Consider the following 26,323-nt stretch of genomic DNA (forward strand, 5'->3'; position numbering starts at 1 on the left):
AAAAGTGCAAAGATGGATTGCTGTCTTTGTTGAAAAAAAATCACAAGTTTGCGTCAATGTAGCTGTCAGTTGTTGGAGATTCACGCCACAGATGCCAGCTGGCAAAGTCAGTTTAAAAATTATATACTTTGACTGTCCCTATCTTGACGGTCACGCTTATTTGAAGCAAACAAGCCGTACAAAAAAATGAGCAGAATTTGTATTAAGTTAATGTGCTGGTGAAGGTGTGTAATAAAATGTAAATTGTTTTTCTTTTAGATTTTGTACAGTTTTAGAATATTGTGAAGGAAATGACTTGGACTTCTATTTGAAGCAACACAAATTGATGTCTGAGAAGGAAGGACGATCTATTGTAATGCAGATAGCAAATGCATTGCGATACCTAAATGAGATCAAGCCTCCCATTATACATTATGATCTAAAGCCTGGTAAGTTTGCATCAGACTTAATGATGTGATATGTTCCATGGTCTTATGACTTCTAATTAGATAATTTATTTTTGGCTGAATGGTTTTTCAATTAATTGCGAAATACAGACAATTTCTAACAGGAGCTGCTGTATTTCCTACATTATAATAGTCAGCCATCAGTATCTTTGGTTGCAAAACACTTTAGGATAATGTAGATGTAAAGTGCAAAGTATGAATGCAAGTTTTTAATAAATTACCAAAAATACACACAGCTGTATTTCTTAAAGGGAAAGAAAATACTACTGCACAGGGAAATTAAATTGTTTTGAACTTGTGCAGCCATTCTAATTAATTTTTTCTCTTTCCTGTCAACATTGCCGTTTCAAGCAATGTTGACAACTTTATGTGGCCATTGTGATTTCAACTGGTCAATGGATTAGGGTCAGCTGGCTGAAGTGCAGGGGTTTAATGGTTGTACTTTCTAGGATATGGCAATCTGATGATGATTTCTGAGGTTTTGTTCCTTGTCCTCAAAGCCTTATAGTGTTCCTCTGTGATATCAATACAAGATGCTGCTACCCTTATAGGGATGTGGAAGTCTGTTTCAGTTTTTTAAATTGCTTTTTTGCCTCGCATCAGCCATCATCAAACCCTTGACCTTCAAAGAGTAATTACAGACAAGGTTGTACTTGAATCTTGAATGATGAGAACAAGTTTGAAATGAATTAATCCTTTATATTATACTAGAATTTTGGAGAATGGATTAGTAGGTTGCACTTTTAATTTCTACGTCTGTCATTAGTACTGTACTTTGAGCAAACCACTGGATATTTTGCATTTTATATCTTGTCATTTTGCAGAGTGTTTGCTTGAAGGAATGATATCACCTGCTAAATGTGTGTTAAATTTTGACTGATTTTTGATGTAACTTCAATTTGTATTTTGTCATTGGAACAAAAGTAACTGATGCTTAACAGGTATTAAAACAAGGGAAACCTATTTTGAAACATAAGACAAGTCTTGAAAGGAAGAATGTTTATATTAATGCAACTGCTATTTATATAAGACACTCTCTAAAATCTTACAACAAAAACCATGTTTACTTTTCAAAAAAATCAAATAGTTACAATGATTTTTTTTCAATTAGGTAACATCCTGCTGGTTGATGGAACTGCATGTGGAGAAATAAAAATAACAGATTTTGGTTTATCAAAGATTATGGATGATGACAATTATAATGCTGTAGATGGAATGGATCTGACATCTCAAGGAGCTGGAACATACTGGTAAATTCCACAAATTATTTTAGGGATCAGTTCAGTAGATGTCGCTTTATTCACAGAGTGAAAATCCGGTTTCTTTAGGGGACCTTCAGTGTTCTTTGAAATTTGTTCTCTTCAGGTACTTTGGGATGCTTAAATTTGAAGTTGTTACATTTTCAAATGTTGAGGTTTTAAAAATTTTAGAAGACATTGCAATGTTTTAGTTAGAAAAAGCTGAATTTCATTTCTAGTTAATATTCAAGTTTGCATAGTAGGATTGAGGTTGTAAAATTATGAGTAAGGATATTAATAGTTTTTTTTCCATTGGCATTACACCATCTAGGGTTAATTCAAAATTATTGTGTAAACATTGCATCTGAATTGATGAGGTGTTGAGATCTACCAACCTGCATTGCATTTTAACATTTAACTGAAAAAAATAATTTTAAAGGTAATTTATTTTATTATATATACCTAACTCATGTAGGGGGTTATCAATGTCGACTTTAAAAAAAATTCTATGGAGACAATTGTGATAACTACTTGTGTTTGCACAACACATTTCATATTGCACAGGCTATAGCGATTTGAATGCCTAGTCCAGGTTGGTACTGTTGCAAGTACTTTAAATTATGCATTTCAGGCAACTCCCAGGTACAATATCAAGTGAATGTGAAAGCACCTGTGGGAATTATCAAATGAGAGTACAGAGTTTCTGTAATGTCTCCATCATTGATTGGCACATCCTGGGCTGCCTGTCATGCTTCCTTGCTTGAGGTACGTCAGTGACAGCGAGAGCTTAGCAACATCCAATGGTAACCAAAGGTGCCTTACAAATGTTCTTGCCTGTCTTCATCTAGGTGTCAGACCTGCAAATGCCAGAATTAGGAAATGTGATTTTCTCTTTAGTGCCTAGGACATAATTAATTATGTCTGTTGCACAACCTTTCTGAAAACAAAAACCTGATAGTTTGGGGGAATAGACAAGACAATTGTGTCAGATATTCAAGTGTAATTCAGGTTAATTTTTTTTAAGCACTAAGTGATTAAGTGTGACTTGGTCATAGGGATTCAGAATTGGCTTACTGATAGAACACAGAGGGTTGTGGTGGAAGGACAATATTCAGACTGGAAGTCTCTGACCAGTGGAGTTCTTCAGGGATCTGTGTTGGGACCTCTGTTATTTGGGATATATAAAAGACTTGGACATAAATGTAAATGAGTTGGTAAGTTGGAGTTCAATCCAAACAAGTATAGATTTTTGCACTTTGGGAGGTCAAATGTAACGAGCAAATGTACAATTAATGGCATGACCCTTAACAGCATTGATTAACAGATGGATCTTGGAGTCCAAGTCCATAATTCCCTGAAAGTGGCAACACAAGTAGAGTTGTAACAAAGAATGTGTAGGAAGGTTCTGCAAATGCTCGCTTAAACCGAAGATAAATACAAAAAGCTGAAGTAACTCAGCGAGTCAAACAGCATCTCTGGAGAAAAGGAACAGGTGACATTTCTGGTCTAGACCCTTCTTCAGACTGAGAGTCGGGGGAAAGAGCAACGAGAACGAGAGTGATTCAAGAATGAAGAATGTAACAAATAGTGCTTGCCTTCATTTGTCAGGGCAATGAGCATGAGTGAAGAAGTTATGATGCATTGGAGTATTGTGTGCAGTTCTGGTCACCCCATTAAAGGAAGGATGTAGATGCTTTGAAAAGGGTGCAGAGGTTTACCAGACTGACGTCTGGATTAGAGGGTATTAGCTGCAGGGAGAGGTTGGACAGACTTGGATTGTTTTCTCTGGAAGCCACAGGTTGCTGGGAGTCCTGATAGAAGTAAATAAATTTATGAAAGGCATTGTCAGAACCGATTTTCGAGAATGGAAACATCAAATACTAGAGGGCATAGCCTAAAGGTGAGAGGGGCAAAGTTTAAAGGAGATGTGAGGGGCAAGCTTTTTCCAGGCGGTGAAACACTTTTAGATAAGCACATGGATATGCAGAGAATGGGGTGATACGGATTATGTGCAGGCAGATACGTGTTGGTCTTGGCATCGTGTTCGGCACATACATTGTGCGCCGAAGGGCCTGTTTCTGTGCTGTACTGTTCTATATTCTATGTTGAACATTTTTGACGAGGAACCCCAATTTCCAGTTTTGTGATAAACAAAGTGAGGAAGTGAGCGCAAACATTTGGAAATTTAGTATTGGTTGATTGCAAAGTTTCGGAAAATTTGGAATATGTGTTTGAACGATATATAATGTGCGGTCCACAATGTGTGTTAAGAACTTAGAATTTCAGAATGGTCATATATGAAAAGGGTCATTCAGCATATTAAATCTAAACAATGCTCAAGAACAATTAGGTCTGTTCCTCACCACACAGCCTTGCAAATTCTTTTCTTTCAGATACTTATCAAATTCCCTATTGAACACAACAATGAAATATTCCTTCACTAACGTTAGAGGAAGTGCATTCCTGACCCATTGCTGTGTGAAAATGTATGTCCTCCTGTTTTGATTCTTTTCGTTATTCTGTGCTTCCCAGTTTTTGATTTCTCCACTAATAGGGAGTTTCTCTATGTATATCAATAGCTTTTGTGATTTTTAAAACCTCTGTTTCATGGGGAACATCCACAACTTTCACCTATCCACATATCTGGACTCATTTTGGTGAATTTCTCCTGCATCTTGTCCAAAGCCTTTCTATATTTCCTAAAGTAGGTCATCCAAAAATGAACACAGTATTCCAGTTGTGGTCAAACTAATGCTTTATTAAGGTCCAGCATGACTTCTCACAGCAGCAATGATCCAGTATACTCATAATCTTTTTCTGGCTGAAGATAACGGATGGTAACGGATGCAATATTTTTGAAACTAAACAAAAATCCAGACTTCTCTAATTGATTTACACAGGGCTTGGTGATATGATGTTGAAAGAACTTTTGAAATTAGAATATGAATTCTTTAGGTTTTGGGGACGTATAAATGTAATACCGTGGAAAATTGAGATTGGTTACTGGATTTTGGAAGTGGATGATTAATTACTGTTGGATTCAAGCTTCTGCATAAGAGAAGGGACCATTGAATGAAAGGAGAAAAGCAAGTATAAGAATTATAATATTGTTTATAGAACCTTGTATGCAAATTGGCAAATTTCTTGCATTTCAGTAGCCATTGTAATTTTTTTTAAACACTCTTATAAAGTGCTTTAGGATATCTTGCAAGTGACGGCCATGCATATGTATCACATTGCTAAGGATAGCAGATAGATGAAGAATATATGGGTTCCAATTATATGAATTTGAGACAGACATGATAGAGGTTTTGGGATTGAGCATTTATTCAAAAAATTGAATATCGGTAGCGTATTCACATAGCAAGATAAAAATGAGTGGAGAGAAGGTTATGGTTCACTGTTCAAATGCTGCTCAAAGAGGGATGACAAAGATGCAATTCTAGAGGATGTAATTTGTTTAATTTAGTGACACAGCATGGAAATAGGCCCTTCGGCCCATCGAGTTTATGCCGAGCATCGATTACCCTTTCACACTAGTTCTATGTTCTCCCACTTTCGCATCCACTCCCTATATACTAGGACCAATTTACAGAGGCCAATTAACCTTCAAATCCCCATGTCTTTGGGATGTGGGAGGAATCCAGAGCACCTAGAGGAAAGCCAGGCAGTCACAGGGTGAACGTGCAAACTCCACACAGACAGCGCCTGAGGTGAGGATGGAATCTGGGTCTCTGGCACTATGAGGCCACAGCTCTACCAGCTGCACCACTGTGCCACCCTACAAAAGGAGAGAATTTCTGACACTCAAAGCCATTTTAGTGACATTAGAAACCAGACTGAAAGGATTTGGGGGATATGAAAATGATCGAGACAAATGTGAGAAATGGTAACAAGAACCTTGGAGAGGAAATTGGTGTTTAAACAAAGGCCAATGGGTGTGTTTAGAATATTACAATAGACCATGGTTCCTGAAATTGTTCTTTCACTTAGATTTCAAGTCAGGCACGGCACTGGAATTTGGAATGAAGAGCTAAATAGGGTTCTTTGAGAGTTCAAACTAAAGTATTTTGCTGATGGTCTTTTTAAAATTCCTTTGTACCTCCTGTGGATTTTAATATATACAATTATCAAATGTACCGCAGGTAAAATTAGGGCTACTGTTTTTCCAGGTTAACATGACATCCATATTAACTTCTATCATTGAGTAGCGGTGCAATATTGAATTGTGAAAATGGTGTGCGTCAGCTGGATATAATGCTTTCACTTTTAAAATGGCTTTATTTTGAAGGGTACTGCATAAGCTTTACTGGATCCAAGAACAGAAAGTAGTTACTTGGATTTATCTTTGTACATAATGGCCTTGAACGTCAAAAATATCTTCAAAATGAAGCAGAATTTGCGTTGTTTAGAACCACCAATCTAGTGGATTCGATGTAACTTATTTCACAGGAAACTTCAGTGTTACACAAGTTCATTATCCTTCTAATTTTGTCAGGTCATTTCATTCACTAAATTAATTTTTCTTGATGTGGTATTTGTTGGTTGAGAACCAAGGTGTGTTATTGCTAGCTCGGTTCAGTTGGTGCAGTCTTATTACCATTTAATTAGACCTTGCGACTGGCACCATAATGCATTACTGAAAGCATAATTCTTTACTTCCAATGGCATCTTTAAGATGACATGTAACCAACTAGTGCCTTGTCTAATGGCATGGTTGAACAGAAAAGATTTTGCAGTAATTTGAGATGCAGCATACTGGTCACTAAGTCAAAGTTTCTGACTGATCCAAACCAAAAGCGCAAATTATCAATTATTTACTGTTTTTTGTGGCGTCTAGTTGTGATAAAATTGGCTGCTGTATTTGCCAATAAAATTGCAGTAACTTCATTTCAAAATGGTCAGTCTTAAAGCATTTAGGGATGAACGACTGCTTCAAATATATAATTTCCCCAAATATCTGTATGTTTGAAAGATGCTGAAAGTAGTGAAAGTAGATGCTGGTCACAGAGATGCAAATTATTTCAGAGAAAAAAGAAATGGCAGCGTTAGAGATATTTGGCAATGTTATATTACAGTAGAGGAATATAACAGCACTAAATTATAGGGAGCCAAGCATCCAAGAGAGTGCAAACTTGAGTGTTAAATAATAGTAAAGGAAATAATACTGGAAATGTTTAAATAGCAGCAAACGCTGATAAATCTTCTGGAGCTGATGGCTACCTCCCAGTATCATGGAATCTTTAGGCCAAATGGCCTCAATTTACAGTAATTAGCTCAAGTTGGGTCATTGATTGAAATCTACAATCTCACCCTCGGCCTTACAATTTTATTCCCTCATTCCCTTTTTATGAATGCCAAGTTTAATCTCCCGGTTGCCAACCATTTCAACTCCCCTTCCCATTCCCATACTAACCTTTCTGTCCTGGACCTCCTCCATTGCCAGAGTGAGGCCATGCTCAAATTGGAGGAACAGCACCTCATATTTTGCCTGTGCAGCTTACACCCCAGTGGTGTGAACATTAAATTCTCTAATTTTAAGTAACTTCTACTTACGCTCCCCACTCCCCCCTTCCTCCACCCTAGTTGTTTTATTGATTCTACATTTATCCAAATTGTTTCCCCATTGATATCACACCTTCCCTGGCCAACAATGGGTTTACCAGGCACCGCAGTGCCTGAGGTAATTTGTGATCATCAGGATCAGATTGGTCCTGGACTTTACTCGCACCCAATTCTTCACCCCACTGCCACACCCACCTTTCAGTCTGAAAAAGGGTACCGAAAGGTCACCCATCTTTTTCTCCAGAGATGCTGCCTGACCCACTGAGTTACTCCAGCACTTTGTGTCCATCTTTAATACAGTGCCCTCCTTAATGTTTGGGACAAAGACCCATCATTTATTTATTTGCATCTGTACTCCACAATTTGAGATTTGTAATAGGAAAAAAATCATCTGCGGTCAAAGTGCACATTGTCAGATTTTAATAAAGGCTATTTTTCTGCATTTTGGTTTCACTGTGTGGAAATTACATCAGTGTTTATACATAGTCCCCCCATTTCAGGGCACCATAATGTTTGGGACGCAACAATGTCATGTAAATGAAAGTAGTCATGTTTAGTATTTTGTCGCATATCCTTTGCATGCAACGACTGTTTGAAGTCTGCAATTCGTGGACATCACCAGTTGCTGGGTGTCTTCTCTGGTAATGCTCTGCCAGGCCTGTATTGCAGCCATCTTTAGCTTATGCTTGTTTTGGGGGCTAGTCCCCTTCAGTTTTCTCATCAGCATGTAAAAGGCATGCTCAATTGGGTTCAGATCGGGTGATTGACTTGTCCACTCAAGAATTGCCCATTTTTTAGCTTTGAAAAATTCCTTTGTTGCTTTAGCATTATGTTTAGGATCATTGTCTTGCTGTAGAATGAACCACCAGCCAATGAGTTTTGAGGCATTTGTTTGAACTTGAGCAGATAGGATGTGTCTATGCATTTCAGAATTCATTATGCTACTACCATCAATGAAGATAAGTGTGCCAGTACCTTCAGCAGCCATACATGCCCAGGCCATAACACCACCCCCCACCCACTGTTTCACAGATGAGGTGATATGATTTGGATCTTGGGCAGTTCCTTCTCTCCTCCATACTTTACTCTTGCCTTCACTCTGATATAAGTTGATCTTTGTCTTATCTGTCCACAAGACCTTTTTCCAGAACTGTGGTTGTTCTTTTAAGTACTTCTTGACGAACTGTAACCTGGCCATCCTATTTTTGCCGCAAAGCAGTGGTTTGCATCTTGCAGTGTCACCTCTGTATTTCTGTTCATGAAGTCTTCTGTGGACAGTGGTCATTGACAAATCCACACCTGACTCCTAAAGAGTGTTTCTGATCTGTCGGACAGGTGTTTGGGGATTTTTCTTTATTATAGAGAGAATTCTTCTGTCATCAGCTGTGGAGGTCTTCCTTGGCCTGCCAGTCCCTTTGCGACTAGTAAGCTCACCAGGGCCACAGTTTAAGAATAAGGGGTAGGCCATTTAGAACGGAGATGAGGAAAAACTTTTTCAGTCAGAGAGTTGTGAATCTGTGGAATTCTCTGCCTCAGAAGGCAGTGGAGGCCAATTCTCTGAATGCATTCAAGAGAGAGCTAGAGAGAGCTCTTAAGGATAGCGGAGTCAGGGGGTATGGGGAGAAGGCAGGAACGGGGTACTGATTGAGAATGATCAGCCATGATCACATTGAATGGTGGTGCTGGCTCGAAGGGCCGAATGGCCTACTCCTGCACCTATTGTCTATTGCTCTCTTTCTTAATGATGTTCCAAACAGTTGATTTTGGTAAGCCGGTTTGGCTGATGTCTCTAACAGTTTTATTCTTGTTTCTCAGTCTCATAATGGCTTCTTTGACTTTTATTGGCACAACTTTTGTTCTCGTATTGATAAACACCAATAAAAGTTTAAAGGTGAGGGAAAGACTGGAGGAAAGACTAGGTGCTGAGAGCTCTCTTATACCTGCGTTAAGGAGGCAATTAAACACAGCTGAGCAATTACAAACACCTGTGAAGTCATGCGTCCCAAACATTATGGTGCCCTGAAATGGGGGGACTATGTATAAACACAGCTGTAATTTCAAAATGTATAAAAATACCCTAATAATAAAATCTCCAATTGTGGAGTAAATAAATAAATGAGAGGTCTTTGTCCCAAACATTATGGAGGCACTGTATATATCTACTCGGGTCATAATTTCTCCAAGAATGCAATGTTTCCTCCTTTATTTCTTATTGACAAGTCACCTTCTGAATTTGACCTTTTGCACAAATGGAAACTTTCTCCTTCTATTGTCTAAACATGGAATGATTTTGTAATTCTTTTATTAAACCTGTTCTCAACTTCTCTGGAGATTGAGTGATAATTCACTGAAGCGACTGGTTACTGAGACCAATTTTGAAAAATTTATTGTGCCCTCTCTAAGATTTCATTCCACCAGCCTGCCAGCCCTCCTTCAACTACTGTTTGCATTTCCAAGTAATCTGCAAACTTTGAAATAGTTTCCTGCACACATGTCAAATTATGAATATAGATCACAAAAAGTAGTGATCCTGGCATTGAGAACTTCTAAAGAAACAGTTTCTACCATTGCCTTTTTTATTTCAATGAACATCAATTTTGCTGGTAAGCCTGTTAAATGGTAGTTAATCAAATACATTTTGCAAATGTACATGTAACTAATAATTACTTTGCCCTTTGCTAGCCAATCAAAAAGTTAAATCAAATCAACACGTTGACTATTTCCTTTATTTCATTGTGACTTGTTTGAGCAATTAAATTTTGTTCCGAATTACAGTTTCCAACAGCATTGATTGTTTTTAATGCTTATAATTTATATATGAACAAACTGCAAACTAAAACAGCTGTTTTGTTTTCAACTTTTGGCAGGTATTTGCCTCCTGAATGTTTTGTTGTGGGAAAAGAACCACCCAAAATTTCTAACAAAGTGGATGTCTGGTCTGTTGGAGTTATCTTCTTTCAATGTCTCTATGGTCGTAAGGTGATATTTCATTTTGGTTTAATAATATTTTAAGATTCTTTGTTTATGAAAATTGCCTAATATGAAGTGTTCTTTTACAGCCATTTGGCCACAACCAGTCTCAGCAGGACATCTTGCAAGAGAATACAATATTAAAAGCAACTGAAGTCCAATTTCCTGTTAAACCAGTTGTTAGCAATGAAGCAAAGGTAACATTGTTATCCAAGCATGTTTTTAGCTTTTTGAATCAAATTGGCAGGGTTCGTTTTGATTTTAAAATCTAATGCCTTTGTTGTTTCAGGGTTTCATTAGGCGTTGTCTAGCATACCGCAAAGAAGATCGCTTTGATGTGCACTTGCTGGCTAATGATACCTACCTTCTCCCTCATATGCGACGGTCAAACTCTTCAGGCAATCTACATATGCCTGGGCCAGCCACAATACAGGTGTCACCCATGTCAAACATAGTTTCTTATTAGGGCCCAGAGTTAGACTGACAAAACTTGTAAAACTTTCCAGATTAATTTGCAGCTGGAGACAGTATAACTTGAAGTTTTTTTTTCTTCTTGGGAGGGAGGAGTGGAAGGAGAAAGCAGAGGCTGTGAAATAATTAGGGTGTACCAATTTTTAAATACTTTACTTTTGATTTATTTCAAATCCAACTGAATTGTGGATAACAATGAGCAACAGCTGTTTCAACGTACTGCATACTGTAAAACTTGGTACAAATCAAACAGCTTGCGTATGTGGAGTTAAACTGTTGTCCACATTTTTTGGGAACACTGTATATTAGCCAATGAGTCACTTTTAAAAAAAATAAGGCCAGAACAAATGATTTTAGCGCACAGAAATACAACAGCCCAATGAAAGAAAATTATGTGAAGAGATTAGAGTAGGTCTTGCAAACCTGAAAATGCACAAAAACATTTACATATTGAAGCTACAATAAGCAGCTTATGTATTTATAGGTCAAACTGTAGAATGTACTGTGCAAGATAATAGTAAAATAGCATTGTTTTATATTGTTGTAAATTATTTCATTATATTTACCTTCTACTGAAGTTGCAGCTTTGATTTTGTGCAGGCTGCAAACAAAATTGGCTTTTTGTTTTCTTAATTGGATCACAAAGTCCAATAATGGAGCTGACCATTGCTGTTTTGTTATTATAACAAGGCCTTCAAACGTTGTTCACAAACTGAGATGTGTAAAAGCTTAAATTTTGTATCAAATAAGATTGTGAAACAAATTTTGTAATAGAGGGATAGGCCATTTCATGGATAAACCTTGATTGTTTGGCGTCATTCAGCGAACAGAGAAGAAAAAAATTAAATGCACGACAGATTGTGACATGTTTGCAGGATTATTGTTTTCTTCTCTATGTTGGCATAAATGGTGTGAAACATGAAATTCTCAACAATTGCCTTGTGTTGTACAAATTACATCCACTTCCAATAACACAAACAATAGAGTTTATTGCTTGTTTTTAAATCCATACAATAGAATACTTGTGTGTAATTATTACACTGAAACAAAATTTGGTTTATCTGGGCTTGTTAATGTTGTATATTTAAGCGGTTGCCTGTGTTCCTGGTGTCAAAAGCTGCATTGTTTTCACTGTAAATAACATGTTTAACTGTTGACTTAAAAAGGTGCTGCTGATGCTGTAGAGAGTGCAGCCAAATCCAGTAATAAAACTACAAAATTCTATTTCTCATTCATTTTTGGTCTTGTTCATTAAGCCAGAATTTATGGGCAACCGCTCGCTCACAGCTGACTTCAAAATAAAATGAAAATTTACCCAAATGTCGGTCTCCTGACAAGTGAGGGATGTGGCTCACTTTGCTGTGTATAGGGAATAAGGGTAAAACAAGTTCAACACTCAAGGTGAGACAACTTGTAGCAGCTGAGTAGACTATACCCCAGCTTATGCAGATTTTTTTTTCAGACTTTTAAAAACTACTCAAAAGATTTACAATTGTACATGTTTAACTATTATTTGCACTTCAAAACTTTAGTTATTTACACTTTTGATTTTCTGCACAAAGGCAAAAGAAGGTCATCCAAAATAGTGTACAACTCCCTCTCCATTACTCAGTTTTGTATTCCAAGCCTCTGCATTTCACACCAGACATAAAAATAGAACCTTTGTGCTGTTCATTTAGATGACCACCTTCTGCCTTTCTAGAAAAAAGTGTGAATAATAGTTCAACATAATCTACTCCCCGTAGCCATCCCCTTCACTGGTGAAGTTCCACCTTGGTGTTGGGTCTTTGTGCACATTGCTCAATACAAGCAACAGAGAATCTCTACAACCTCGCCTGAATTAAGTGCTGGTCAGCAACTGGGGGGAAAGCAGCACCAAGCAGTTGACTACAGTTTTGATCTTTGTTTCATGGAAATGTGTGAAAACAAAATTGTTTAAAAATGACATACTGAATCCAGGGCATTGTTTAAGCATTACTGTCACGTGGAGGAGGACAAATGTAACTTAACGAATGTCACTGAAGCCTTTGGGACAAATATCACATAATGGTGCTCTTGCAACATGAATACAGATTAGATCTGTCGAGTAATCCTTTGCAGAGAAAGAGCTGTTTTATCGCCCAGTTAAATAATGATAGAACATCAAACTCTTGACAGTTGTTTCTAATTATTTCTAAATTTCCATTCACCCAAAGCCCATTCTCACCTATTTTGCTCCTAGCTTTATACCCAGTAATTTTATTTGCTACGATGCAAATCTGGTTCCAACCCAATTCAAGTGAAGTTATTCCATTGATTGAGTGGACAACTCCCTTGTTCCCAATACTGCATCAGTTTGGTATTGCAAACCTCAGGATTTCACTCCATACCTTTGAGTCATTGTTTTGTTCATTCAGATGACCTTCGTCCTCCTTTGCAATGTGACCATCAGAGGTCACATAATAATGATACAATACCCCTCCATGTCTCTAAGGCACCATGGATTGCTAGAAACTTAAATAAAACAAATATTAAATTAATTTAAACGTACTTGCACTTGACACCATGACTGTCACTTGAACCTTGCTTAGAAGCCATAGCTGGGGTTAAATATAAGCAAAATAAGCAAAGAATTGCACAAAGCCGAGCGATCACCGCCAACAACTGCAGATGTAAACAAATAACACTTTTGGGATAGAGGGACACACCCCAAAGGAGCACGTGCCACACATAATGCCTTCAGTAAATGCATCCAGAGAATTTTCAGTGCACTCTCTTAATTTTGTCCGGATTAAAGGAGGTGTCGATTCATTAATTGTGGGAAAATAGGTTGTGGACCTACAGTTAAGTACAATGGCTGTTCTTACAGAATCCACCACCCTGTCTGTAGCTCACAACTCATCATAGTGAAATTACTTTTTACATTTATATGGTTGAAGAGCCACATGGGGAATTCAACTGAAGAATGGGCACAGTTGACTGACTTCAAAGCATTAATTGTCCAACATTAACAGCAGTAATATTTTACTTGAACCACTCAACCCATCATTAACATTGGGCTGCATGCATAAGATAGAAATATTACACTTAACCTCAGTAATACACCTTCAATCCTCCTGGCAGTAGTTAACACTGATTCTCATCCTGTCCAGTTCAAAACAAAATACATCTGCTGCATTCTTTAAATAACCTTGATCAAATCTTAATTAAATCAATGTTATGTGTGTATATATAAAAGTACATTATAAATACAGCTTGTATCTGTGTATCTTGTAGTAGTCTTGCCCACCTTTTCTAAGAAAATGCAAGTAGGCCACACAGTGCTCAAGCCTGCCTCACTACTCATTATGACCGTGGCTGATCTCTTGCCAAGCCTCATTTTAGAACTGGGTGACATTTCTAAATGAGGCAATGTTGCAACTTTCAAAGTCAGATCCACCATTTACAAAAAAAAATGTATTGAGTTGATTATATTTCACACTCCTCCCTTCTGTTTTCGCTGTAATATCAAATATTAGTATATATCTTGTATTCATACACTGCTTTCTGATACTAGTTATTAATTCCGCATGCGTCAACATGGTGCACAATTTTAAAATCATTAGCAAAAACAATGTTTTAGGTCCCTTCCCTTTATCAGAACTGGGGGAAAGGGAGAAATTAGTCCAGGTACCAGAGTAAGTGGGAGAGGACAATGGTTGGCACAAAGAATTTATCTAGTGAAGTTCCACTGTATCTGTGTGTTAACATTTAACATTTCTCATTGCCCCTATGGCACAGGAGGCAGCTATTCGTCCACTGCATCTACATCAGCTCCCACAGCAACCTCCTCAATCCAATTCCCCTACTTATTTTCCTGTAATCTAGTCTCTCTCACATGCATCAGCTCTCCTGTTTCTCCTACACCAGTGATTTAGAGTAGCCAACTAACCTAGCTACCTGAATATATTTGCAAATTGGCAGGAAACTAGAGTAGTGGAATCTCAAAGTCACCGAGAGAGTGAACAAACTCCATGCAGACACTGCAGCTCAGAATCAAATCTGGGTTGCTAGAACTGTACCTTCCTATGCCACAACACCCAGGTCAATTTGTACATTTTCTAGTCTCTTAAATAATTTGCTTTTTCATTCTTCCTTCCCAAGTGGGCATCTCCAATTTTCCCACAAAATACTCTTGTCTGCTTGCTTAATCTATGTTCCCCTTGCAGGCTCTTTGTCATTTCCTTGCAACTTGCTCACCCACCCATTATCAGTAAATTTTAGAGAATACTTGGTTCCTTTAATAAAGTCATAAATTTAAATTGTAAATAGTTATCCCAGCACTGATCCCTGTGTCCCACTAGTTAATATGTGCCACTCCAAAAATGAACATATCCCATCCATCTTTTGTTTTTTTTAACTAATCCCTTAACCATGCTAATATATCACTCCCAAAATTCTGGTGTAACTTCTTTTATGGCAACTTATCAAATGTCTTGTGGAACACTCCCCATGCCTTCCTGCAATGCACTATTTCCTTTTTATGCAGCCTTTTGCTTACATCTTTAAAGAACAGTTCAGCACAACAATATGCCCTTTCGGCCCTCAAAATCTGTGTCAAACAAGATGCCAAATATATTATTCTCTTCTGCTTACATGCGATTCACCATTTTCTGCATATCCATGTCTATCTCAAAGCCCCTTAAATGCCACAATCGTATCTGTTGGTACCACCATCTCAGACAGTTAATTCCAAGTATCTGCCACAATCTCTTATGAAAGATTTGTCCCATGCATCTCCCTAAAGTTTCCCCCTCTAACCTCAAAGCTATAAGCTCAAAGCTCTGGAAAAAAGATTGACTGTCTACCCTATCTGCTGTGCCTCCCTCTTATCAGGTCTTCCCTCAGCCCCCAGAGAAAACAAGTTTGTCCAACCTCTTCGCTAATAGCCTCCAATCCAGTAAGTATCCTGGTTTACTACTTCTGTAAAGCCTCCACATCCTTACTGTGACAGTGCAAACAGAACTGCAGGCAATACTCCAAAGCTGTAATATGACTTCCTGACTCATACTCTGAGCCCCAACCGATGAAGGCAAGCATACCATATGCCTTCTATACCACTCTATCTACCTGTGCTGCTACCTTTAGGGCACTATGGAGTTCAAGATCTCTCTGTACATCAATGCAGCTAAGAGTCCCGACCTTACATTTGAGCTCTGACAAATACAATTTCCCTTTCATAAAGCTATGTTGTGCTGCTATTCCATCCTTATAAATGGACTACAGCATTTACTCCAATGACCAAGGTGTTAGGTTATCAGGCTGATAATTTCCTGCTTTGGGTTTTTCTCCTGCCTTGCATAATAGCATTGTTTTTGCAGTTTCCAGTCCTCTGGGACACTCCAGAAGAAGAGATTTCAGTGGATTACAACCATCATGCCCACTATTACTGTGGTTACCTCAAGAATCTTCAGAATCAACAGATCCAGCAGAACTTCCAATGCAACATCAAGTTCTCCATGGACGTCAGCATCCCAAAGGAATTTGCTGCTCTTGGTCTCACTGCAAGCTCCTCGATACTTAATACTGCAGAAAGTCTTAAAGAACATTGAAAGTAGAGGAGTAAAATTAACGGGAGATTAAGAAAGGAAAGAAAAATTGTGACAAAACATTAGCAAGTCTAAACATCTAAATGTTTCTTAATTAGGAGGGGTAATTAAAGATATGTAGGAGCTTGTGGAGGTGGAAGATGTGGGTAAAGTTCTTAAAGAATGCTGCAGCTGGCTTCACAAACAGGGACAATGGCAGTAATAGTAAGAATTTGGTGAAACACTAGATGAGATAAACATACAGAACGACAGAGTATTAACGTTGAACAGCATGTTTGAAAATGGATAAATCATCAGACCCAGATGAAATGTAACCCAGATTGAAAATAAGCAAAATCAGAGACTGATCTTTTTCATTTTTCTTTAGCTACAGGAGTGGAGTCACAGTATTGTAAGACTGCTCATGTACCATTCTTTTAAATGAAAGGAATTACAGATCTGCTCGTTTAAATTGGGTGAGCAAATTATTGAAAGCAATTTTGGGAGAAAATATAAACCTTCAATTAGAGACATTAATAGAGGACAGCTGCCGTGGATTTGTTAAGGGAAGATCATGTCTAACAAACCTCCTTGACTTTTTTTGAAGAGATAACAAGGATGGTTGATGGGAGACTGTATTTGATCTAGTCTGTGAGGGTAAAGCTTTTGATAGAATGGTCAAAAAAGTAAAGACGCACTGTAACCAAGGGATAAATAGCAAATTGTATCCACAATAAGTAAAGTGGGTAGAACTCAATGGCAACGATTGACAATGTGTTTGTGCAACCGGAAGTTATTACCCTGGGGGCTCCACAAGGCACAGTGTTCAATCCCTGGCTTTTTGTAACAGATATTGTTAGCCCCATCGTAGTATAAGAAACTAACTGCAGATGCTGGTACAAATCGAAGGTATTTATTCACAAAATGCTGGAGTATCTCAACAGGTCAGGCAGCAACATTTGAACATCGACTTCTCCAACTTTAGATAGTTCCTCTGTCCCTCTCTTCCCCTCCTCCTTCCCAGATCTCCCTCTATCTTCCTGTCTCCACCTATATCCTTCCTTTGTCCCACCCCCCTGACATCAGTCTGAAGAAGGGTCTTGACCCGAAACGTCACCCATTCCTTCTCTCCCGAGATGCTGCCTGACCTGCTGAGTTACTCCAGCATTTTGTGAATAGCCCCATCATAGTGGTCGCCCCATTACAGGAAGGATGTGGAGGCTTTGAAAGAGGTTTACCAGAATGATGCTTGAATTAAGGGTACTAGCTACAGGCAGAGGTTGAACAGACTTGATTTGTTTTCTCTGGAACACCGGAGGTTGCAGGGAGACCTGTTGAAGGTATATAAAATTACGAGAGGTATAAGAGAGAAGTTTTTAAACTTCTTAACTTAAAATTATGACTAAACAGTTGGAATATTTTTCCCAGGATGGAAAAAATAAACATTAGAGGCCATGGCTGTAAGGTGAGATGAGAAAAGTTTAAAGTAGGTATGTGGGGAAACTTTTCTTTTATAAACACAGAAGGCCTGGAACGCACTGCAAGTTGAGGCAAGTGCGATAGTAGCATTTAAGAGACTTTTGGATAGGCACATGTAAATGGAGGGAAATGGATTTTGTGCAGGGAAGAGATAGTCTTGGTATCGTGGACCAAAAGGCCAGTTCTTGTGCTGTACTTTTCTATATTAGTGACTTTATATTAAAGGTATTGCACAGGTATTGGCAGTAGATGATTTGGATATGTGGCACATAGGAAGGAAAGCTTTCAATTGCAGGTGTTGGTTTGTTAGATCAGGTGGCCACAAATAGAATATGGAACGCTAGTTTAGTTTATTGTCACGTGTACCAAGGGCATTAGCTGGGACAAAGAATGGAATAGCAGAGAAGTCATGTAAAAATTGTATAATGTTTCTTAGATCATGTTGTGACTTTATAAACCACTGTGTTGAACTGTACCTGTAGTACTTTGTGTGGTTCTGGCGGATGTGGAGGATGTGGTTGTGCTAGAGAGAGTGCTGAGAAGACTCACCAGGTTATTGATTGGATTAGAGGACCTGAGTTCTGGGGAGAGATTGGATGGGCTGGATTTGTTTTCCCTGGCGTGAAGGAGGCTGAGGGTTGACCTGATAGAAGTTTAAGAGAACGGGAGGCAGAGATACGACAGAAAGTCAAAAGTCTTTTTCCTCATGATCAGGTGTAGAATTCTCACTATTTAACCAGTACACTTCTCTTCATGCATTGTATTTCATACAACAACTTAACTTGTCCATATCCTCTGACCCACTTTACATTCTGTCCCTTACTCACAACCCCACCAAGATAAAAACTAGAAAGCATAAATTTTAAACAATTGGTAGAAGTAGTAAAAAAAACTAAGAAAAGTTTATTCATCCAGGAACTCACTGCCTGACAGGATTATAGAAGCAGGAACTATTGACTTTTTTTAAGTGCCTAAATCCAGAACCTCAGCAGTGGACAGGCCTGGCCAGTGACAGGAACTAATAGTTGACTTCAGAAAGGGAAAGTCAGGAGACCATATTCCAGTTTTTATTGATGATTCAAAGGTGGAGAGTTAGCAGCTTTGAATTCCTGGGGATTAACATCATTGGTGACCTTGTCTTGAGCCCAGCACACAGATGCAATCATGAAGATGGCGCAGCAGTGCCTCTACTGTCTTCAAAGTCTAAATAGATTCGGCACGTCACTGAATACTAATAAACTTCTGTACATGCTCCGTAGAAAGTATTCTGACTGCTTCTGGGCCTGGTATGGCAATGCAACAACACAGGAACACAAAAGGATGCAGTCATCGAGTCATTCAGTGTGGAAACAGGACCTTTGGCTCATCTTGCCCACAATGGCCAATATGTCCCAGCCACAATAGCCCTACCTTCCCCTGTTTGGTCCATATCCCCTCCAAACCTGTCCTATCCATTTACCTGTCAAACTGTTTCTTAAACATTGGCATAGTCCCTGCCTTGACTACCTCCTCTGGCAGCTTGTTCCATACACCCATCACCCTTTGTGTTAAAAAGTTACCTCTTAGATTCCCATTAAACATTTTCCCCTTCACAAACCTATGTCCTCTGGTCCTCGATTCACCTACTCTGGGCAAGAGACTCTGTGCATCTATCCGATCTATCCCTCTCATGATTTTATACACCTCTATAAGATCATCCTTCATACTCCTGCGCCCCAAGGAATCGAGACCCAGGCTACTCATCCTCTCTCTATAACTCAGACCCTCTAGTCCTGGCAATATCCTCGTAAATCTTCTCTGTACCCTTTCCATCTTGACAACATCTTTCATATAACATTGCACCCAGAACGGAACACAATACTCTAAATGTGACCTCACCTACGTCTAATACAACTGCAATATGACCTCCCAACTTCTCTACTCAATACTGATGAAGGCCAATGTGCCAAATGCCTTTTTGACCACCCTATCTACCTGTGACTCCACCTTCAAGGAACCATGCACCTGCACTCCTAGATCCCTCTGCTCTACACCACTCCCCAGAGCCCCACCATTCACTGTGTAGGTCGTGCCCATGTTAGACTTCCCAAAATGCAACACCCTACATTTCTCTAAATTCCATCAACCATTCCTCAGCCCACCTGGCCCAATCGATCAACATCCTGCTGCAATTTTTCACAACCATCTTCACTATCTGCAAAACCACCCACTTTTGTATCATCTGCAAGAGGGTAGTGGACTCAGGCTGGTCCATCATGGGCATGGCACTCCCCACCATCTAAAGCGTCTACATGAGGAGCTGCTTCAAGGCGGCAGAATCTACAGTCAAGGATCCTCACCACCCAGGCCATGTCCTCTTCCCACTGCTACCATCAGGCAGGAGATTTAGAAGCTTGGTCACATGCCACCAGGTTCAGGAACAGCTACGTGCCTACAACTATCAGGTTATTGCACATCCCTAATCCTACCTCAACAACATTTTGTGATTTGTGTGTAATTTGTGTGATTTGTGTGTAATTTACTTGCAGTTTATGTATAATTTATGTTTTGGCTTTGTGCCTGTAAGCAAGACTTTCATTGTACCTGTACCTCATCTTATTTATACATCTGGCAAAAAACTTGGCAATAAACAATCGACAACAAACTCAAATACACATGACACTTTAAACTCTGCAAGTCATATTTTCTACTGATGGAATACAACAGTTAGTTACAATTTGTATTAGGTTCTTCACTTCAATCTACTTAATTTATTATAAAACAAGTCAGTAACCAAACATAGTAGCTAATCTGAACAAAAGAATGCACACGTTGGCAGTGAACATTTATGATTAATGCTTCAGACTTTGAACATTATGGTGTGAATATGTGAACAATCATTGTAATGTTAAAACAAAACCACAGAATATCGTTCTCTTGGCAAGTTCAGAGCTTTCATGACATTGAGAAAGGTCATGAAACCAAAACTAATTCCATCTTTCCCACTGCACAGAGATCCTTCCCAAATGGCCGATCACTTTATCACACTTTTATTTTTAGATTCAAATATCTGCAATATTTCACTTTTGTTTCACTAAATGTTTGTAGAGGAGAGGAGCTGACTTGAAAGAACAATTACTTAACAAGTATCCCTCCAATCTATTCATAATATGGTATCCAATACTGTACATATTATTGATCAAAATTAACAATTTACCTCAGACCGTCAGATTCACAGTGATTCATGGGACAGGAACCTATAATGCCTCATGTCGATGCCAATCAAAACTAACTGTTTAAATGAATCCCACTTCGTAGTTTGTGGTTTATAGGCAAGGACCACATGTTAGGAAACGCTCATCTGGGTAGTGATAAACCTGGCAGGGCTTTCCACACCCACCAGTTTTGGATTTCCAGTGGTTTTCAGATACCCACTGCACAATGACAACTTTCATTTCAATTTTAATCTATTAATTAAAGTAACAGTGTCCGTTAAAGAAAGCATACAGAGTCACACTGCATCGAAACAGGCACTTTAACCCAACTCCGCCGTGCCAACCAAGATGCCCATCTAAGCTAGTCCCATTTGGCTACATTTGACCTATATCCACCTGCCGTTCCTGTACCTGTCCTAATGTCTTTCAAATGTTACAGTACCTGCCTCAACCACCACCTCTGGCAGCTCGTTCCATATACCCACCACCCAGTGTGAAAAAGTTCCTGTTAAATTTTTCCCTTCTCACCTTAAATCTATGCCTTCTAGTTCTTGATTCCCCTACACTGGGGAAAAAAGGCTGTGTGCGTTCACCCTATCCATTCTCCTGATGATTTTGTACATCTCTATTAGATCACCTCCCAGTCTCCTGCACTCCAAGGAATAAAGTCATAGCCAACCACACCTTATAACTCAGTTCTGAGTCCTAGAAGCATCTTTTCTGCACCCTTTCCAGCTTCATGGCATCTTTCCTATAGCAGGGTGATCAAAATTGCACTCAATACTCCAAGTGCAACCTCAGCAACATCTACAACATAACGTCTCAACTTCTACACAACGCCCTTACTAATGAAGACCAGTGTGTCCTCTTCACCACTGTACACACCTGCGCCACCTCTTTCAGGGAACTATTTAATTGTACTTCAAAGACCTCTGTTTTACAACACTCTCCTGTTCCTGCCTTCTCCCCCTGACTCCGCTTTATTTAAGAGCTCTATCTAGCTCTCTCTTGAAAGCATCAACCAGGGCTCCCACATTTCCTCTCAAACTTCCCACAATATTCTTGGATATACCTGATTAGGCTCTGGAAATGTATCTGCCTGCATATGTTTTAAGATGTCCAGCACCTCCTCTTCTGCTATGCACGCTATTCCAAAGACATTCCCATTACATTTCCCAAGTTCTCTAATCTTTGTGTCTTTCTTCACAGTAAAAAGTGAGGAGAAAGAATCAATAATGACCCCACCATCTTCTGCGGCTTTAGACGCATGTCCACTTTGGTCTACTGAGGCTGTATTCTCTCCCTCGTTACTCTTTTTCCCTTAGTGTACATAGAATTTCTTTGGATTCTCCTGCAGTTTTTCTGCCAGATATCCAATGTCCCCTTTCTGCCAAACACAAAAAATCCCAGTGTAGCTTGGTCTCCAGCCCTACTAACATCCTAACATTTCTTACAGAAATGGGAAATATTTCTGGACTTTTGAGCTATGAAATTCTGTGTATTTGCTTTGCTGAAAGCTAAGGGTGGTACAGCATCTGGTAGCACCACAGTCTGACAGCGCCAAAGACCCGGATTTGATCCTGACCTCGGGTACTGTTTGTGTGGAGCTTGCATGTTCTCCCTGTGACCACATGGGTTTCCTCTGGGTGCTCCAATTTCCTCCCACATCCCAAAGGCGTGCGGGTTTGTAGATTAATCAGCCTTCATAAATTGCCTCTAGTATGAAGGGTGTGGGTAAAAGTGGAATAACAAAGAACTAGCGTGAATGGGTGACCGATGGTCAGCATGGACTTGTTGGGCCGAAGGGCCTGTTTCCATGCTGAATATTTCAACTTTAAAAAATCTATCCTATGAATTATTTCCATTTTAATGGCACATACTTGTTTTGCAGATTTGTAAACTCACTTCAGTTACTGTCTTGTGATCTTCAGTTTAACAATCACAGCTGAGCCAGACTATTTAGTTTAATTTAGAGATACAGCACGGAAACAGGCCCCTTGGCCCACCGAGTCCACGCCGACCAGTGATCCCATACACTAGCACTATCCTACACACTAGGGACAATTTACAATTTTACCAAAGCCAATTAACCTACAAACCTGTATGTCTTTGGAGTCGGGAGGAAACCGAAGCACCCGGAGAAAACCCACATAATCACAGGGAGAACGTACAAACTTTGTACAGCTAGCACCTACTGTCAGGATCGAACCCAGGTCTCTGGCGCTGTAAGGCAGAAACTCTACCGCTGCGTCACTGTGTAGCAGTGAAACCATCAAACCGGTCATCCTCTCCTTGCCTTTAATTTCATATGTTGTAGCAGAAATCACATGCCATGCCGTGCCATTTGTTTCTTATATATTTGTTCAAAACTAACAAGTAGGTCAAGTTGTCAATACAAATTTAAGTAACATTAATAATATCAATGGATTATTTTAATGCTGTGAATTTTGTGGCTTGTGAGATCTACTCATCTCCAACAGGTGGAGCCCACGTCACATAATTCACATCTGTGATTTGCGTTCTCGATATGCAACCTTAATTTAGGTTCCAAAATCATTATTCAAACATAGAAAATAGATCTGATATTACTCGACATGCTGTTATTTTCAACAGATATAAATATTCATTTAAAGAGTAACTTCACAATTTATATTTAAAATTTTAGTACCATAGCACTAATGGAGCAGGCAGAGGAGACACAATGCTTCCATTTTAACGCCAAGTTCAAATGTTCACAAAGCACCCATCTAGTTCTGTTACGTATTCAGTAGCAACTATCAACCACAACAGCGGCACATTCAAGTGTCATTAACTCATCTATGCATATGTTTACATGATACCTTGATTAGTTATCTGTGGGGTTCCATAATCTCACTAATGGTCACATTTTGCATTTGAACATTAAATATCTAAAATAACCATAACTGAATGAATGGAAATTACTGCCTTCAACAATCCCTATGGTTCATGTGAAATAGCATGTAAAATGGAAAAATCATTTTCCGCTAGATGGAACTCAGACAATATTTTACATAACAATTAGAAGTGTTTCTTCATTTGATTACTTTATACTGGAGTATTATAATTAAAATAGCATTAAGAAATAAACAACATTAAGTCATTTGCTTTTAACGAAGATGCAATATATTCCACAGAACATCAATTCATACCAGGCTCTAATTGGCCTATTTGAATTCCAGACTTAGACATCTTAAGAATTTAGAAAATTAACTAGAAATTAATTTTACGAAATTATAGGTTTTTTTAAAAAAAAGAGCTGAAGGGTACGATTCTTCTCTGCAACTATGCACTCCTTAGCATCTTGGGATTTGACGGTCATGACCTCTCCTTTTACATCAGCTGAAAAGTTTTTACACTTTTAACTATTTCTATTCAATAACAAATCCTACTATTTAAAATAGAATGTTATCTCTTTCACAGCTGAGGTTAAAGTTAGCTTGAGCTTAACTATAACTCTTGCCCTTGCTCAGTCCCACTTATTTTAACCTGACTGGACCCTCAGATCTCTGTAGCCCCCCTCTGGTTCACAGAAATGACCCACCCTTCCAGTCTTGGTAACATTCTATTAATGTCCTGTTACAATGATATTGAACAAAACCCAATTAATGTAAATTATTTTTGCAGAAAAGCTAAATGCATTAAATCTTTTACAAAATGTAACATTCAGGTCACACATCTGCTTAACATTTCAGGTCATTAATTTCCCATTATTAGGTCCTTCTACCCCTGTACAACTGAACAATACTTCAGTCAAAATCTTAGAGACTTGAAGATGGGTCTGACAGGGTTTTCAGTAATTCCACAAAAACCTACAAGTTAAAAGCAGGTCTTCCACTCACAACTATTCCACCATTTAATAAGGTCATGGCTTATCTGACTGTCACCTCAACTTCATATTATCGACCTTGTACCTCTTTGTTTATCAAAGATATCAAGGGTTCAATGATACCTTATTGTCTCGTATAATCTCTTATTATCTAGGTACAACTAAATTCTTTGTTTTGCATCCATTCCAGTAGAATCATACTAAAGATAAGCACAATAATAGACAAGTAGAAAAGTGCAATGATTGCAGTGTAAGAATAGTAAACTTCACCGAGGCAATACACAAGGAGAGGAGTCACTAAATATTCAAAATATCTGCTTCCACTGCACAGAGAACGGAAGGCAACGGCATCATCTCAGTGTTAAATGCCTGACTCCTTACTCATAAACAATGACCCTAGTTTTAGATTCCCCCAGGTGGGGAGACATTATTTACACATCAATCTGTCAAAAAGGATTTGTTTCAATTTCATCACCTCTCACTCTTCAAAAGTTCAGCATAAAATCCTAAACCGACCAAGTCTCCTCATAAGACAACCTGTCATTCAAGGAGTCTGAAGAAGAAATCCGCCCTGAAACGTGACGTATCAATGTCCTCTGAATTACCAACTATCGAAATGTTGCCTGGCACATTGGGTTACTCCAGCACTTTGTGGTTTACTCAAGATTACAGCAGCCGCAGTTCTTGTGTCTTTGTCATTCATGATATTGGTCTAGAAAATCTTCTCTGAATTGCTTGCAACACAGTAACAGCCTTCACAAAGTAAGGAGTTCAGTACCGGACATATTACTCCAAATATGGTTTCACCAATGCCCTACATAACTGAAGCGTTATCTCCTTACTTTTGTATTCAATTCCCCTTGCAATTAACAAACATTCTATCAACTTTCCTAGTTACTTGCTTCAAAAGGCATACTAGACTTTTGACACCCTTCCTCATTGTCCACTACACCACCAATTTTGGTGTCATCTGCAAAATTATTAGCAATGTTAACAACATTGTCATCCAAATTGCTAACATAGATAGCAAACAAGGGCAGACCCAGCACCAACCCCTACAACATTCCAATGTTCACATGCCTCCAATCAGAAAAACAATCCTCCACAACTACCCTTTGACACCTCCCTCTGATCCAGTTTTCAACCCAATCGGCTAGCTCACCTTGGATTATCTGTGATAGAACCTTCCAGACTAGCCTACCATGTGGGTCAAGGCCTTCCTAATGACCATATAGAGCATTCACATCAATCTTCTTGGTGATCACTTCAAAAAACTGTCTATCCCTAATCAGTCCATGACTCACCAAATGTAGGAACTTCCATGTTCTTCTCAATAAACAAGGGATGAAAAATATTCATTTAATATCACCCTGTGGCATCTTACGAAATGTATTTTAGAAACCCAAATTTGGTAGATCCATTGGTTTCCCCTCTGTTTCGGGTTATTTCCTCGGACTTGAAATTTGACTTTGCTATAAGACAGGACTGGCTTCATTGCAAAGATCAAGATAGGAAGCTCCAACGGTTTTATCTCTGAGTCAAAATGTTTAATGTCACCCTATCCTCT

The 26,323-nt window shown here is 38.8% G+C and overlaps 1 protein-coding gene across 3 annotated transcripts in view; it reads left to right on the forward strand.

The window, feature by feature from the left end:
- Window positions 1-11,896, forward strand: part of LOC144595946 (serine/threonine-protein kinase tousled-like 1) — a 104,644-nt gene extending 92,748 nt beyond the window's left edge. For 2 of the 3 annotated variants that reach the window (XM_078403915.1, XM_078403914.1), the window contains exons 17-21: window positions 259-428; window positions 1,558-1,696; window positions 10,117-10,228; window positions 10,309-10,416; window positions 10,509-11,896. In XM_078403915.1, coding sequence (XP_078260041.1) covers window positions 259-428; window positions 1,558-1,696; window positions 10,117-10,228; window positions 10,309-10,416; window positions 10,509-10,685 — 706 coding nt within the window. In that variant the 3' untranslated portion in view covers window positions 10,686-11,896. Of the gene's footprint in view, window positions 1-258; window positions 429-1,557; window positions 1,697-2,015; window positions 2,124-10,116; window positions 10,229-10,308; window positions 10,417-10,508 lie in introns of those variants that run through there. The other variant, XR_013547553.1, reaches the window with a different exon arrangement.
- Window positions 11,897-26,323: the final 14,427 nt, after the last annotated feature.

The sequence above is a fragment of the Rhinoraja longicauda genome, chromosome 8 (assembly GCF_053455715.1).
Source record: "Rhinoraja longicauda isolate Sanriku21f chromosome 8, sRhiLon1.1, whole genome shotgun sequence".
Lineage (NCBI taxonomy): Eukaryota > Metazoa > Chordata > Chondrichthyes > Rajiformes > Arhynchobatidae > Rhinoraja > Rhinoraja longicauda.